At 41.1% G+C, this 15218-nt stretch overlaps 1 protein-coding gene and 1 pseudogene across 1 annotated transcript; one reads left to right on the top strand and one right to left on the bottom strand.

Annotated features, from left to right (window-relative positions):
* Positions 1–3083: 3083 nt before the first annotated feature.
* On the bottom strand, positions 3084–12193 carry LOC124504247 (60 kDa heat shock protein, mitochondrial-like; annotated as a pseudogene).
* LOC124504248 (cytochrome c oxidase subunit 7C, mitochondrial-like) lies at positions 6772–6963 on the top strand. The gene has a single exon (XM_047069674.1). It carries the CDS (start codon positions 6772–6774, stop codon positions 6961–6963), a length of 192 nt encoding a protein of 63 aa, XP_046925630.1.
* Positions 12194–15218: the final 3025 nt, after the last annotated feature.

Genomic DNA, 15218 nt, shown 5'->3' with positions numbered 1-15218 from the left:
TGTGTGTGTGTGTGTGTATGTATTGGGAGCAAATGCTGGCCCCAGTGTTGCTAAATTAAATTACTAAATTTAATTTTTGTTTTATTATAAAATTATTCTGTTTAATTATTTTTAAGTAGGCTCCACACCCAAGGTGGGGCTTGAACTCATGACCCTGAGATCACAGTCACAGGCTCTATCAACTGAGCCAGCCAGGCATCCCTATAAGGGTTTTTTAAATTTGGTGTTTCAGAGACTCTTGAGTGACTAGTTCAGTGCAGAAATTCCCTGTCCACCCACCTCCACATATTCCCACGTGTAGGAACCCTCCAGATTTGACAGATGGTTCTCAGATCTATTTGCCTGGTCCTGTGGTTTTCAAACTATAGCACGTATCTGAGTCATGCAGAAGATTGGTGAAAATACGTGTTGTTGAGCCTCTACCCCAGAGTTGCTGATTCAGTGGGTCTCAGGTAGGTCTAAGATTGGCATTTCCCATGGTGTTGCTGCTGCTGGTTCAGAGACCACACTTTTTTTTTTTTAATTGAGGTATAATTGAATATGTTATATTAGTTTCAGGTATAGAATATAATGATTCTATATGTGTATAGAATTCTTATAGATTTAATTCTAATGCTAAATAGATTTAATGCTAATTCCATTAGCACACATAATTATAGAGTTTCTGTTCTCTTACAATGAGAACCTCAGATTTGCTCTTTTAGCAACTTTCAAATATGGAATACAGTATTATTTTTATTTTTATGAAAAAAATTTTTTTAATGTTTATTTTTGACAGAGAGAGAGCCAGAGCATGAGCGGGGAGGGGCAGAGAGAGACACACACACACACACAGAATCCGAAGCAGGCACCAGGCTCTGAGCTGTCAACACAGAGCCCGACGCGGGGCTTGAACTCACAGACCGCGAGATCATGACCTGAGCCGAAGTCGGACGCTCAACCGACTGAGCCACCCAGGTGCCCCTGCAGTACAGTATTATTAAATATAGTTTCCATGTTGTACAGTACATCTCCATGACTTATTTATTTTAGAGCTGGAAGTTTGTACCATTTGGTCCCCGTCATCCGTTTTGCCCACCTCTGGCAAACTGCCCACCTTTGCCCACTCCCACCTCTGGCAACCATCAGTCTGTTCTCTGTCTGTGAGCTTGGTTTTTGTTTGGTTTATTCCACATATAAGTAAGATCATACAACATTTGTCTTTCTCTTTCTGATTTAGCATAATACCCTCAACTCATGCTGTTGCAAGTGGCAAGATTTCATTCTTTTTATGGCTGAATAAGATTCCATTGTATATGTAAACCACATCTATCCATCCATCGATGGACACTTAGGTTGGTTCCCCTATCTTGGCTATTGTAAATAACCCTGCAGTGAACTGGGAGGTGCAGATACCTTTTCCAGTTGGTGTTTTTGTTTCCTTCAAATAAATACCCAGAAGTGGGATTGCTGAATCAATGGTAGTTCTATCTGCAATTTTTTGAAACACCTCCATGTGGTTTTCCATAGTGGCTGCACCAGTTTACGTTCCCACCAACAATGCACAAGGGCTCCCTTTTCAGAGACCACATTTGAGAACAACTGGGTTAATCTTACATCCAAGGCGGGATTTTCTCCATGTTGGGGCACATGTTAGTGCTTTTATTGTTGTGCGTGTAGCCCACTTTCATTTTTTTGTTTGTTTCTTCACTTCCATTTCTTTCTACTCTTTTTTTTTTCACCAAGTTTTGCTGACGATGTCATCTCTGTGTGTGCATGTGTGTGTGTGTGTGCATGCACATGTATGTATGTATTTGCTATTGTTGGGGGAATGTAATTAAAAATAAAATCTCTTGGGGCGCCTGGGTGGCGCAGTCGGTTAAGCGTCCGACTTCAGCCAGGTCACGATCTCGCGGTCCGTGAGTTCGAGCCCCGCGTCGGGCTCTGGGTTGATGGCTCAGAGCCTGGAGCCTGTTTCCGATTCTGTGTCTCCCTCTCTCTCTGCCCCTCCCCCGTTCATGCTCTGTCTCTCTCTGTCCCAAAAATAAATTAAAAAAAAAAAAATTGAAAAAAAAAATCTCAACCCATAAAACCTCCCCACAGACATAGAAGAGAAAGAAAACCGTTTTGTCACTAAATAAGCATTAAACTGGGACGTGATGCATACCGTAGACAATCTGCCAAGAGATTGCAAAGACCAAAATCTTACCCATTTTTATAGCCAAGAAGATACAACTCATTACAGACATGTTCTCAAGATAAACACTCCCTAGCCCTGAAGAGGACCAGAAAGTACCATTTGTCACACATTGCTGATCCTAGATTCACTTGATACGTAGAGTGGCTTCTCTGTGTTTGCTGATTGGTTTCACCCAAAGGAAAAACAAAATTCTCATATCCTTGTGGCAGGTGGTAGTTTTGAAACTTAGAGCGAGGAGCCTGAGGAAGCTGCTGAAGTTAGGCTCCTACCTACCCACAAAAACTGTGACTACATTTCAGAGAGGTGGCTCCCAGGTCTTTGAGAAAGACATTCCTGGGTTGTAAAGTGGTCAAGAAGAATATTTACATTAAAAAAAAAATAATAAATGTTTTAAAGAAAGAGAAGGAACTTACAAGTTTTCTAAAGTAAATGCTCTAAGAAAAGGGAGGGGAGGGGTAATAAGTCTCTTAACAGGGAGAATTAAGGCTCTTTCTTTTTTTAACTTTAAACAAATTTTCATTACACAGAAGTTGCCACATAGTTGGCTGTTTCTCCACTTTGTACACAATTATTCTTGCTCTCCACAGAAAGACTGCTCCTTAACTTTTCATCTGGTGATGGCAAGTATGAAAATCCCGATTTTAACATCATAGTAGTAAAAATGCCTCTTTTTATTCAAAAGCACAAAATACATTCTTTGTGAGCATGGACAATGACAGCAGTAAATCAGAATTTGTTGTCAACCGAAACCAGTAACTGATGGTTATCATGATTTTCTTAAACACCAGCCAGACTTTTCTTCAGTCATTTCCTCCAGTGGAATTCTCTGAAGTTATTGTTGAAGGGCCCTGCCTTGAGTTTCCTCTCACAGTTCATTAATAATGGTAAGGCACTGTTCTAGGAATTAGAACATTCCACCTTCCATACCCCCTCCCAGTCTACCCATTCCACCCATTCCTGGGTCCTTTTCTTCTTTAGGAATTCCGGTGACTATGACTTCTGCTATAGTTAACAGAAAGGCAATTCTAGCAGTATCCAGTAAAGTAGGTCTTACACCCTTAGTTGGATCAGTGACTCCTTTTCCCACCTTCATTCAAAAAATCTCCAAAGCATAGCGTCATAACCAACTTCTAAGGGACTTTGCATACGTTTCTCAACTATCAAGGATCCTTCAACACCTGCATTCTTAGCAATGGTCATCGCAGGAATTTTGAAGATCTTCATTAGCTGGAGTTATTGGATCCAAGGCTGGAATGCACCAAAGCAGGGCACAGCCCCTTCCCAGAGAATCGCCTTCTTCAGTAGTAGCTCGTAGAGCATTGAGGGCATCTGTAACTCTGTCTTTCTTTTCACTCACTTCAACATCATTTGTCCCAGCCTTCGGCACAGCTACTCTGAGAGTTTTGCCAGATGTTCATTCAGCTTTTCCTTTTCATATTCACTAGTTGTGATATCTAACTGTTGATTTCAAGTGATTTTTTTGGATACGTTTTTCAGTTTGAGCCTTGTCACCTTTTCCTTTTAAGAGCATGGAATCATCTTTGGTCATATTGACCTCTCCAACTTTTCCTAAGTCATGAAGCTGAACATCTTCAAGATTTAGAGTCAATCTTTCTTCCCTAAACACTGCACCACCAGTAGCAATAGCCATGTCTTTAAGCAATTTTTTTTCTCTTGTCACCAAAACCTAGAGCTTTGGCTGCTTACCACCTGAAGACCAACTTTTAACCTATTCAAAACAAGTGTACTCAAAGCTTCTCCGTGAACATCTTCAGCAGTTATGAACAGGGACTTGCAGTGAGCATTGGCATTTCAAGAGCAGGTACAATGGATTGGACACTAGAAATTTTCTTTTTTTTCTGTTTTAGACATTTTCTTTTCACTCAGTAGAACATAGTCATCTTGGAATTCACATTTCTTTTTTTATTTTTATTTTTTTTAATGTTTATTTTTATTTTTTAATTAAAAAAAATTTTTTTTAACATTTATTTATTTTTGAGACAGAGAGAGACAGAGCATGAACGGGGGAGGGGCAGAGAGAGAGGGAGACACAGAATCGGAAGCAGGCTCCAGGCTCCGAGCTGTCAGCACAGAGCCCGACGCGGGGCTCGAACTCACGGACTGCTAGATCGTGACCTGAATCGAAGTCGGACGCTCAACCGACTGAGCCACCCAGGTACCCCTGTTTATTTTTATTTTTGAGACAGAGAGAGACAGAGCATGAGTGGGGGTGGAGCAGAGAGAGAGGGAGACACAGAATCCGAAGCAGGCTCTAGGCTCCGAGCTGTCAGCACAGAGCCTGACGCGGGGCTCGAACCCACAGACCGTGAGATCATGACCTGAGCCGAAGCCGGACGCCCAACCGACTGAGCCACCCAGGCGCCCCTCACATTTCTGATCTTTTGCTGTGTTAATGAAGTACAGAGAAATATAACCTCGATCAACCTTTATGCCTTCAATAATTTCTAATTCATCGTTTCATGTTTTTCCAACCTTTATTGTGATGACGCCCTCTCTTCCAGCCTTTTTCATTGCATCGGAAATGATGTTGCCAACTTCTTGGTCTCCACTTGCAGAAATCTAGCCATGTGAGCAATTTCTTCTGGGGCTGTCACAGGTTTAGACTGCTTCTTAAGTTCAGCGCTTACAGCATCAACAGCTAGCATCACACCACTCCTGACGTCCACTGGCTTAGCACCTTTGCTAACCTTCTCGAAGCCTTCCTTGGCAATAGACCGTGCCAGGACACAGCAGTAGTGGTACCATCGCCAGCCTCTTCATCTGTGTTATTGGCAACATCTTGAACAAGTTTAGGGCAAATATTTTGATACTTATCTTTTAAGTGCATGGACTTTGCAACGGTCCTGCCATCTTTTGTTACTTTGGGACTTCCCCAACTCTGTTCAATAATCACTGTTCTTTCCTTTGGCCCCGTAGTAACGGCTACAACATCCGCTAAAAGGTGTATACCTTGGAGCATTAAGACTCACGCATCTGCACCAAATTTTGTATCTTTGGAGGCCCGAGTGAGACGAGGAGCCAGTGCCCTGGACCCTGGCCTACTTGGCAAAAGACTGCAGGTAACTGAAACATTTTGCAGGGCAGTGGCAGGGCGTGCGGGCAGCAAGGCAGGCCATCGGAGGCGAGTGAGGCAAGGCTCATCTTTTTCATTTGTGTTTGCCCTTACACTATCCTGCTTGCTGTTGGCTTTAAGGGAGGATTTGGGTGTGTAGCAAACTATTTTCAGTATGTATATGCCTTTCTTTCAGTTCCAAAAAGTTAATTTTGATGTTTTTCCTATAGGTTCTTGTATTGGATGCTTATTTTTATCTTCCCTTTATGTATTTGTGTTTTATGTTAATTACATAAATAATATATAATATCTTTTCTTTTAATCCTATGATTTTTTTATTTTGAAAGAGAGAGAGAGAGAGAGAGAGATCATGAGAGGGGGAGGGGCAGAGAATAATGAAGAGAGAGAGAAGCTGACAGTGTGGAGTCCGATGTGGGGCTTGAACTCATGAATGTGAGATCATGAGCTGAAGTTGGATGCTTAACTGACTGAGACATCCAGGCATCCCAATCCTATGAATTAAAAAAAATTTTTTTCCGATGTTTATTTTTGAGAGAGAGAGCGAGACAGAGTGTGAGCAGTGATGGGGCAGGGAGAGAGAGAGACAGAAACACAGAATTTGAAGCAGGCTTCAGGCTCTGAGCTGTCAGCACAGAGCCCGACGTGGGGCTTGAACTCACAGATGGCGAGATCCTGACCTGAGCTGAAGTTGGACAGTTAACCGACTGAGCCATCCAGGCGCCCCAGCTGTGAATTTTTAAAACATTCAAAACATTTAAAACATTCAAAACATTTAAAACATTTTAAAACAATGTTAATAAGAATTGCTAAAATAAAAATCCCAACAACACCAATTGCTGGCGAGGATGTGGAAAAAATTGTATCTCTTGAATTGCTGGTGGGAATGCAAAATGGCCCAGTTACTCTGGAAAATGGTTTGTCAGTTTCTTTTAAAGTTAAACATCAGCTTCCCATTGGACCTAGCAGTCCTACACGTGGGTATTTGCCCTAGTGAAATGAAAACCTAGGACCACCCAAAAACCTATAAACAAATGTTTATAGCAACTTTGTGACAGCCCTAAACTGGAAAAACCCAAATGATCTCAATGAGTGAAAGGAGAAAAAAAAATCTGTACTAGATCTCTAGAATATAATACTATTCGGCAGGAAAGAAGAATGAGTCATTGATGCACATGGAAAATTGGATAGACCTGAAAGACAAGCTGAGTGAGAGAAGCCAGTCACAGAACATTTCATTCAGCGGGTATCCTAGGAAACAGCAAAACCACAGTGATGGAAAATAGATCAATGGTTGCTGGGGGTTGTGGTGGGATAAGAGTTTGAATAGAAAGAAGTATTTTTTAGGTGATGAAGCTATTATTGTATGTTCTGTTTGTGGTGGTGGTTACACGAATCTAAACGTGTCAAAATTCAACACCGGGGAATAAGGTGGTGTGGTGCTACGGTATCTTTCGTCTTGGGTGTCTGTCGTGCCTTTTGCACAGCTTCCAACCGCACTATGTTGGGACAGAGCATCTGGAGGTTCACAGCCTCTGTGGTCTGTAGGAGCCACTCTGAGGAGGGTCCAGGGGAGAATTTGCCATTTTCAGTGGAAAACAAGTGGTGGTTACTAAATATGATGACTGTGTACTTTGGATCTGGATTCACTGCACCTTCGTTTATAGTAAGACACCGACTGCTCGAGAAATAAGAATGTTTCAAGTAATCCATTAAGCAGATGTGAAAAGGAACATTTTAAGAGGTGCGATCTCTTTTCAAACGCTTGAATTCAACATACCCGGTATGTTTGTTAATGAACTTGAGGCATGAAAAACAACCATGTCAAAATTCAAAGAACTGTATGCCAAAAGAACAAAAAGCCAAATTTACTCAATGAAATTGAGCAAATTATACAAAATAATTGTGTCATTCTATACTTATGGGTCCTTAGCTTCCTTGTGACAATTTAATATGTCCAAGAGCTCTTTTCACATCTAAAAATGTGGATCCTCAGGATTCTTTCTAATTTTACATCACTCTACGCATATGGATGTACAGTGGTTTAGCTCAAAACAGTACCCTTTTGATGAACTTGTATCTTATTTTTCCCATTTCTCCTTTTGCAAACAAAATGGGAATGATTATTTCCCATCACATTTTTTAAAAATATTTTACTTTAAAGTAACCTTTACGCCCCCAACATGGGACTCGAACTCACAACCCCGAGACCAAGAGTCGCATGCTCTACTGACTGAGCAGCCAGGCGCCCCTCCCAGCACTTTATTTTTTTATTTTATTTAAAAAAAAATTTTTTTTAACGTTTATTTATTTTTGAGACAGGGAGAGACAGAACATGAACAGGGGAGGGTCAGAGAGAGGGAGACACAGAATCTGAAGCAGGCTCCAGGCTCTGAGCTGTCAGCCCAGAGCCCGACGCAGGGCTCGAACTCACGGACTGTGAGATCATGACCTGAGCTGAAGTCGGCCGCTTAACCGACTGAGCCACCCAGGCGCCCCTCCCAGCACTTTAAATAGTTCTTCTATTTGTGGTCATGCTACCAGTTCTACACACGGTTTAATTTTATTTCTTTTGCTTTTAATTTTTAGGGATTGCTTTAAAAATTTTGATATTCTTATATTAGGTTAAATATTTAAATGATTCCAAAGTCAGATCTTCCAAATAGGGTATATTCAGAGAAGTCTAGCTTTTTTTTTTTTAAATCTGTCTTCTCTGATTCATTTCTTCCTGCTCCTCTAAATAGATGTGCACTTAAATTTTTTCTTTCCTTTTAAAAATAAATGTATCTAATGCTTTTGTTTTCATCTCCCTTCCCTTCCATCACTTTCTCCTCAATGTGGAGAATTCCAGGTTACTTACGGTCATTGAAGCCAGGAACAAGGGAGCAGCAAAAGCCAGAGGCAAGAACTTCATGCCTGAAGGATAGGGACATGTTTGGGGACAGTGCAGTGGGGTGGATGGACAGAACTACCTATGTCACTTGCCTGGAGCTCTAATCTTTATACGACTTCAAATGAGATCAAAAGTTGAGCAGTGAGCAAGTAATAAAGTAAAGTAAAGCAGAAATCTCCGCTGTTAGGGCCAAAGGATTTGGTCAGACTGTCTCATTGGCTACTGCATACATTTGCGGAGTTCTCACAGAATATCTGGAAGACTAGCATCCAGTCTTTGAAAATACACTTTCTAGCTACTGTTGGCAAGGGTGAGGCAACACAGGGACAACTGAGTACTGTTCCTGTGAGTTTAAATCAATGCAGTATATTTTGGAGAGCAATTTGCAATATATATTCAATGTCTAAAACAAAGTTAAACAGAACGAAACTATGCTACTCTTTGACCCAGAATTAACACGCATAGAATAAATGGATAAGTTCACAAAGATGTCTAAGTACTATATTTCCTTCTTAGCATTGCTCGTAATGAGGATGTGAAAATGTAAATGTCCATCAATAGAGAATTTGCTGATTTATGGTACATAACACATTAGAATTCCATGCAGCTTTAAACAGTGTTAATCGAGGGCCTACAAGATTAAAAGCTGGTGTGATCTCTTTGAAAAATGAGTGAAAATTAAGTGAGAAAGGAAAGTTATGGGATAGTATGAGCTAGTCTTTGTTATATGTATTTATACATATGCATATATATGCATAAAATATAATCTGGAAGGATATGTACCCCCAATTTTAAGGGTCTTTATCTTTGGGAAGGATTATTTGTGATTTTATTTTTCATAATTTTATGTTTCTCTATATTTATGACTGTTTCTACTATTGTTGTTTGTTTCTCTTGCTTTTTACACTCCACATGTAAGTGAAATCATATGGTATTTGTCTTTCTCTGTCTGACTTATTTCACTTAGTATTATACCCTCTAAGTCCATCCACGTTGTTGCAAATGGCAAGATTTCATTCTTTTTTATGGCTGAGTAATATTCCATTGTGTGTGTGTGTGTGTGTGTGTGTGTGTGTGTGTGTGTGTCTCTATCTCTATCTTTAATCTATCACATCTCCTTTATCCATTCATCTGTTGATGAACACAGGTTGCTTCCATATTTTGGCTATTGTAAATATTGCTATAGTAAACATAGGGGTACATATGTCTTTTTGAACTAGTGCTTGTGTTTTCTTTGGGTAAATACCCAGAGGTGGAATTGCTGGAATGTATGTATTTCTATTTTTAGTTTTTTTGAGGAACCTCCATACTGTTTTCCAGAGTGGGTTTTTTGAAAAATTTTGAGATGAATATACTTATACAGCAATATTTGCTTTCTTTCCTGATTAACACAAAAGATTGATTGGATTCAAATCAGGTTCACTGGAATCCAAGATCTTTCCTGTGTTAAGCTTTAGTAACAATTTCAAGGATACAGGTAATTATGAAGCACAGGGAAAACATGCAAAAGTCTCAGGTGTTCATGTCACTTCCCAGCTCCCATGTGCCTCATTAGAATGAGCTGTGGATTGGGTTTAATGCAGGAGATTTCTGAGTGATGTCTAAGTGATGCATGTGAGCGTATCACACAAAGGGGGATGTTTCCTTAAGAAACATTTCCATTTTAGTCTCTGAAAATTACATAACGTTATACATGCATGACATTTTTTAAGGAGCCATGTCTTTATAAATTATAGATTCCAGGTTTGTTCACTAGAAACAATTCTAGATGTATTCAGAGCAGATTATTCTGTTAGCTAAAGACTGCTGCTAGTGAATGCTATTGGTGAGTTCTCCGGGTCTGCTTGCATGTTTAGAAGGGGATCTGATAGAGTCAACATTATTATTTTTCTTTCTTTCTTTCCAGGAGCATCCCTGATAAAGGGAGAAGATTGATTGTAGGACTGTTGTTAACCCCTTTCTTCCCATCTCTCTCTTTTTTTTAAAGTTTATTTATTTATTTTGAGAGAAAGGGAGACAGAGAGAGAGCACAAGGGAGGGGCAGAGAGAGGGAGAGAGAGAATCCCATTGCTAGTGTGGAGCCTGATGTGGGGCTCAAACTCACAAACTGTGAGATCATGACCAGAGCTGAAACTGAGAGTCAGATGCCTAACCGACCGAGCCACCTGGATACCCTATTGTGTCTCCTCTTCTTCTTCTTCTTCTTCTTCTTCTTCTTCTTCTTCTTCTTCTTCTTCTCCTTTTAAAAATTTTTAATGTGTTTTTAATTTTTGAGAGAGACAGAGACAGAGACGGAGTGTGAGTGGGGGAGGGGCAGAGAGAGAGACACACACAGAATCCGAAGGAGGCTCCCGGCTCTGAGCTGTCAGCACAGAGCCTGACTTGGGGCTTGAACCTACAAACCGCGAGATCATGATGTGAGCCGAAGTCGGATGCTCAACCGACTGAGCCACCCAGACGCCCCTTGTGTTTCTTTTTTTTTTTTTTTTTAATTTTTTTTTTCAACGTTTTTATTTATTTTTGGGACAGAGAGAGACAGAGCATGAATTGGGGAGGGGCAGAGAGAGAGGGAGACACAGAATCGGAAACAGGCTCCAGGCTCTGAGCCATCAGCCCAGAGCCTGACGCGGGGCTCGAACTCACGGACCGCGAGATCGTGACCTGGCTGAAGTCGGACGCTTAACCGACTGCGCCACCCAGGCGCCCCTCTTTTTTTTTTTTTTAAAGTTTATTTATTTTTGAGACAGAGAGAGACAGAGCATGAATGGGGGAGGAGCAGAGAGAGAGGGAGACACAGAATCGGAAGCAGGCTCCAGGCTCTGAGCCATCAGCCCAGAGCCCGACGCGGGGCTTGAACTCACGAACCATGCGATCGTGACCTGAGCTGAAGTCGGACACTCAACCGACTGAGCCACCCAGGCACCCCATGTTTCTTAATAACAATTTTAAGTACTTTCATTGTCATGGTTCCTATTCTGTGCTCTAATGCCATTTCTCCTAAATTCCTTTTACAGTGTGTTAGCCAGAAAGAAAGGCAATAATCCAAGTGTGAACTCACCAGGTCTTAAATTTGGCAAATGTAGGAGTTGTCCAAGTTCTTTGGGTTTATTAAATCCTTTAGGATAGGCATATTTGCTCCTCTTCCTCTTTATAATGGGTGACTAGCAGATGTCACGATCAAGTCCTTTATAGCTTTTTCTAAGCTGTTGCTAAAAGTCCAAGATGAGGTGGTCCATGTAGGTACCTTAGTATATAACTGGCACTGGGCTCATGCTCCAAAACTGTTGTCACTGGGAGTTGGGGTTGTGTGGCAACTAAGTGCAGGGGCTCTGTTGTTAGACAGGCATGGATTCAAGTCCTGGTTCTACTACTTATCTGTGACCTTCAGCAGTTTTACTAAAACCTCAGTTGCATTATTTACAAAAATGTGTGTAAGATTCTCAAAGTTCTCAGTACTGTACTTGGCACTTTAAAAATGTCCGATAACTCTTAAATACTCTCATTATTAGTATTGCTTCTCTATAGATCTTCTTCCTGGTTGCTATCCTTCCCTTAGTTCCCTGCGGTATTATAATAGAACACTTATTAGTTCACTGGGTTGGCTTTGAATTGAGCTTCCATTTATTGATCTTGTTCACCAGATCCCTTTTTAATTCTCAGATTCTGCAAGAGTTAGAATGCATCAGCGATAAACCCTGGATATGTGGAATCCGGAGTTATAAGGGCTTCTTTGTCATATATGTGTAGAATCTGTAGACATTAGCTCAGTGGTACTTTCACCATGGTCATGCCTTTTTTTCCGGGATTGTGCTCAAAGCTGAAATTCAGGATGGAGGTCAGACGGTAGGAAACACGGTGAGTTCTGTTTTCTTTCTTGGCCCAGACTCACTCAAGAGGGGAAGCAACTGACAGTATTAATGGTGATTTGTCATGTAATTCTTAAGCCAGCTTGTTTTCACCCAGCAGAGACCGTATAGTACGCTCTCTGCATCTTGTCTTACCTTTTTTTCCTTAGATCCTCAGGAAGCCTGATAATTTTATCAGAATATCAGCGCAGGTCTGCAGTGTCCTCATCAGACCTGGCGAAGACAAAGTAGTTGGTAGCTTAGTTGCCTGCTACATACGGCCAGGAAGCGTAGGAAAACCTCCCTGAAAATAACGGGCCTCTGAATTTTCGCAGCATATTGAGAACGTTCTCTGGCTTGTGCCTTCCGGATTTTCCCGGGGCCAGGAGTGGGCAAAATCTTCCCAGCTGGTCTAGGTTTCAGTGCGAGCTGCTCTATCACTTGTTGTCTACTCCTTTCATCCCCACCATTGTTTTCGATCTCAGCTATTGAATTCAGCACCCCTCCGTGACACAGATTCATTGGTCTGGGCAAGGCTCATCTCTTACTTTACCCATTCATTTCTTGTTAACTCTATACCCTATTATCTTTCCCCTCCCTCCCCTTGGCTCTGATGAATTTAATGAATATGTTTTACATGTTCTTTTTCTTTCAGTTTTATTGAGGTACAATTGGCAAGTAAAAATTGTACATATCTAAGGTGGACAACACGAGGGTTTGATACACACGTATGTTGTGAAGTTACCACGATCAAGCCAATTAAAACATCCGTCACTTCCTATAGATACTGTTTTTTTGTTTGTGGTGAGAACACTTAAGATCTCCTCTCTGCACATTTCAAGTACACGGTACAGTATTACTAACTAAAATCACCATGCTGTACATTAGCTTTCCCAAATTTATTTTTTATTTTTATTAAAAAAACTTTTTTTTAACGTTTATTCATCTTTTGATAGAGACGGAGTGTGAGTGGGGGAGGGGCAGAGAGAGAGGGAGACACAGAATCTGAAACAGGCTCCAGGCTCTGAGCTGTCAGCACAGAGTCTGACGCGGGGCTCAAACTCACGGACCGCGAGATCATGACCTGAGCCGAAGTCGGATGCCCCACCGATGGAGCCACCCAGGCGCCCCAGCTTTCCCAAATTTATTTTTTAAATTTTTTTTTTTCAACGTTTATTTATTTTTGGGACAGAGAGAGACAGAGCATGAACGGGGGAGGGGCAGAGAGAGAGGGAGACACAGAATCGGAAACAGGCTCCAGGCTCTGAGCCATCAGCCCAGAGCCTGACGCGGGGCTCGAACTCACGGACCGCGAGATCGTGACCTGGCTGAAGTCGGACGCTTAACTGACTGCGCCACCCAGGCGCCCCTCCAAATTTATTAATTGTACAAGGGAAAGTTTGACCATCCTCTCCCCATTTCCCCCATGCAGCAACTGGCAACCTCCATTGTACTTAGTGCTTCTCTGAGTTCGACTTTTTTAGATTCCATATATAAGTGAGATCATGCAGTATTAATCTTTTTTTTAATTTTTTAAATTTAAATTTAAATTTAAATTAGTTAACATATATCATAATATTGATTTCAGGAGTAGAATTTAGTGATTCGTCACTTGCATATAACACCCAGTGCTCATCACAAGTGCCCTCCTTAATGCCCGTCACCCATTTAGCCCTTCCCCCCACCTCCTCTCCAGCAACCGTCAGTCTGTTCTCTATATTTAAGAGTCTCTTTTGGTTTGCCTCCTCTGTTTTTATTTTATTTTATTTTTCCTTCCCTTCCCCTATGTTCATCTGTTTTGTTTCTTAAATTTTACATATGAGTGAAATCATATGGTGTTTGTCTTTCTCTGATTGACTTATTTCACTTAGCATAATACACTCTAGCTCCATCCACATTGTTGCAAATGGCAAGATTTCATTCTTTTTGACGGCTGAGTAATATTCCGCGCGCGTGTGTGTGTGTGTGTGTGTGTGTGTGTGTGCGCGCGCATGTATATGTGTTTGTACCATATCCATGCATGTGTTCTTTTTTTAAAAAATTTTTTTTCAACGTTTTTTATTTATTTTGGGACAGAGAGAGACAGAGCATGAACGGGGGAGGGGCAGAGAGAGAGGGAGACACAGAATCGGAAACAGGCTCCAGGCTCCGAGCCATCAGCCCAGAGCCTGACGCGGGGCTCGAACTCACGGACCGCGAGATCGTGACCTGGCTGAAGTCGGACGCTTAACCGACTGCGCCACCCAGGCGCCCCGATGCATGTGTTCTTTATCCATTCATCAGTTGATGGACATTTGGGCTCTTTCCATAATTTGGCTATTGTTGATAGTGCTGCTATAAACATCAGGGTGCATGTGCCCCTTCGAATCTGCCTTTTTGTATCCTTTGGATAAATACCTAGTAGTGCAATTGCTGGGTCGTAAAGTAGTTCTATTTTTAATTTTTTCAGAAATCTCCAGCCTGTTTTCTAGAGTGGCTGCACCAGTTTGTATTTCCCACCACAGTGCAAAAATGTACCCTTTCTCTGCATTCTTACCAACATTTGTTGTTTCCTGAGTTGTTCCTTTCAGCCATTCTGACAGGTGTACATGTTCTTTTAATTGTGTTGTTTTCTGCATATATTTTAAGTTTACGTAAACGGTATTATATGTCTGTTCCTTTTTTTTTTTCCCCCACTCAAGGCTATAATAGTTAATGTCTACGTACATAGCTATGTGTATACCGAATCTGTTGCTCCCATCTTACGTGTTATATTCTAAAGTATGTATTCATATGATTTTATTGATCCATGACTCCAGAATTGCCTTAGATTGGTATTGGTATTGCTAATACCAATAATGCTGCAACTAACTAATTACATAGTACATGTCCTCTTAGGACTTGGGCAAGAATATTTTTGGGATAGAATGAGGAGTAGAATTCTTGAGTCATAAGATAAGTGTATAACGAACTTAATGAAGTACTAGATTGTTCTCAGAAAGATGAACTGTCCATACTTCTTCAAGTAGTATTTGAGGGTTCCTATGTTTCTACATCTTCTCTAACATGTGCCATTATCCAGTTTTCTAATTTTACCAATGCCATTATTGGTTTGATTTGCTTTTCTCCAATTACCAGTGAATCTGAGCATTTCCTTATATGCTTTGGTGACTATAGAGTCAACATAATCCCTATCAAAATTGAGCAGGATTTCTCTTCAGAAACAGACAA

Source organism: Lynx rufus, unplaced genomic scaffold, assembly GCF_022079265.1.
Source record: "Lynx rufus isolate CCGP_SWC_20201006 ecotype Redwood Valley unplaced genomic scaffold, mLynRuf1.p SCAF_8, whole genome shotgun sequence".
Classification (NCBI taxonomy): Eukaryota; Metazoa; Chordata; class Mammalia; order Carnivora; family Felidae; genus Lynx; species Lynx rufus.
Note: the sequence above shows the minus strand (reverse complement) of the source record. Positions and strands in the feature narration are given on the sequence as shown.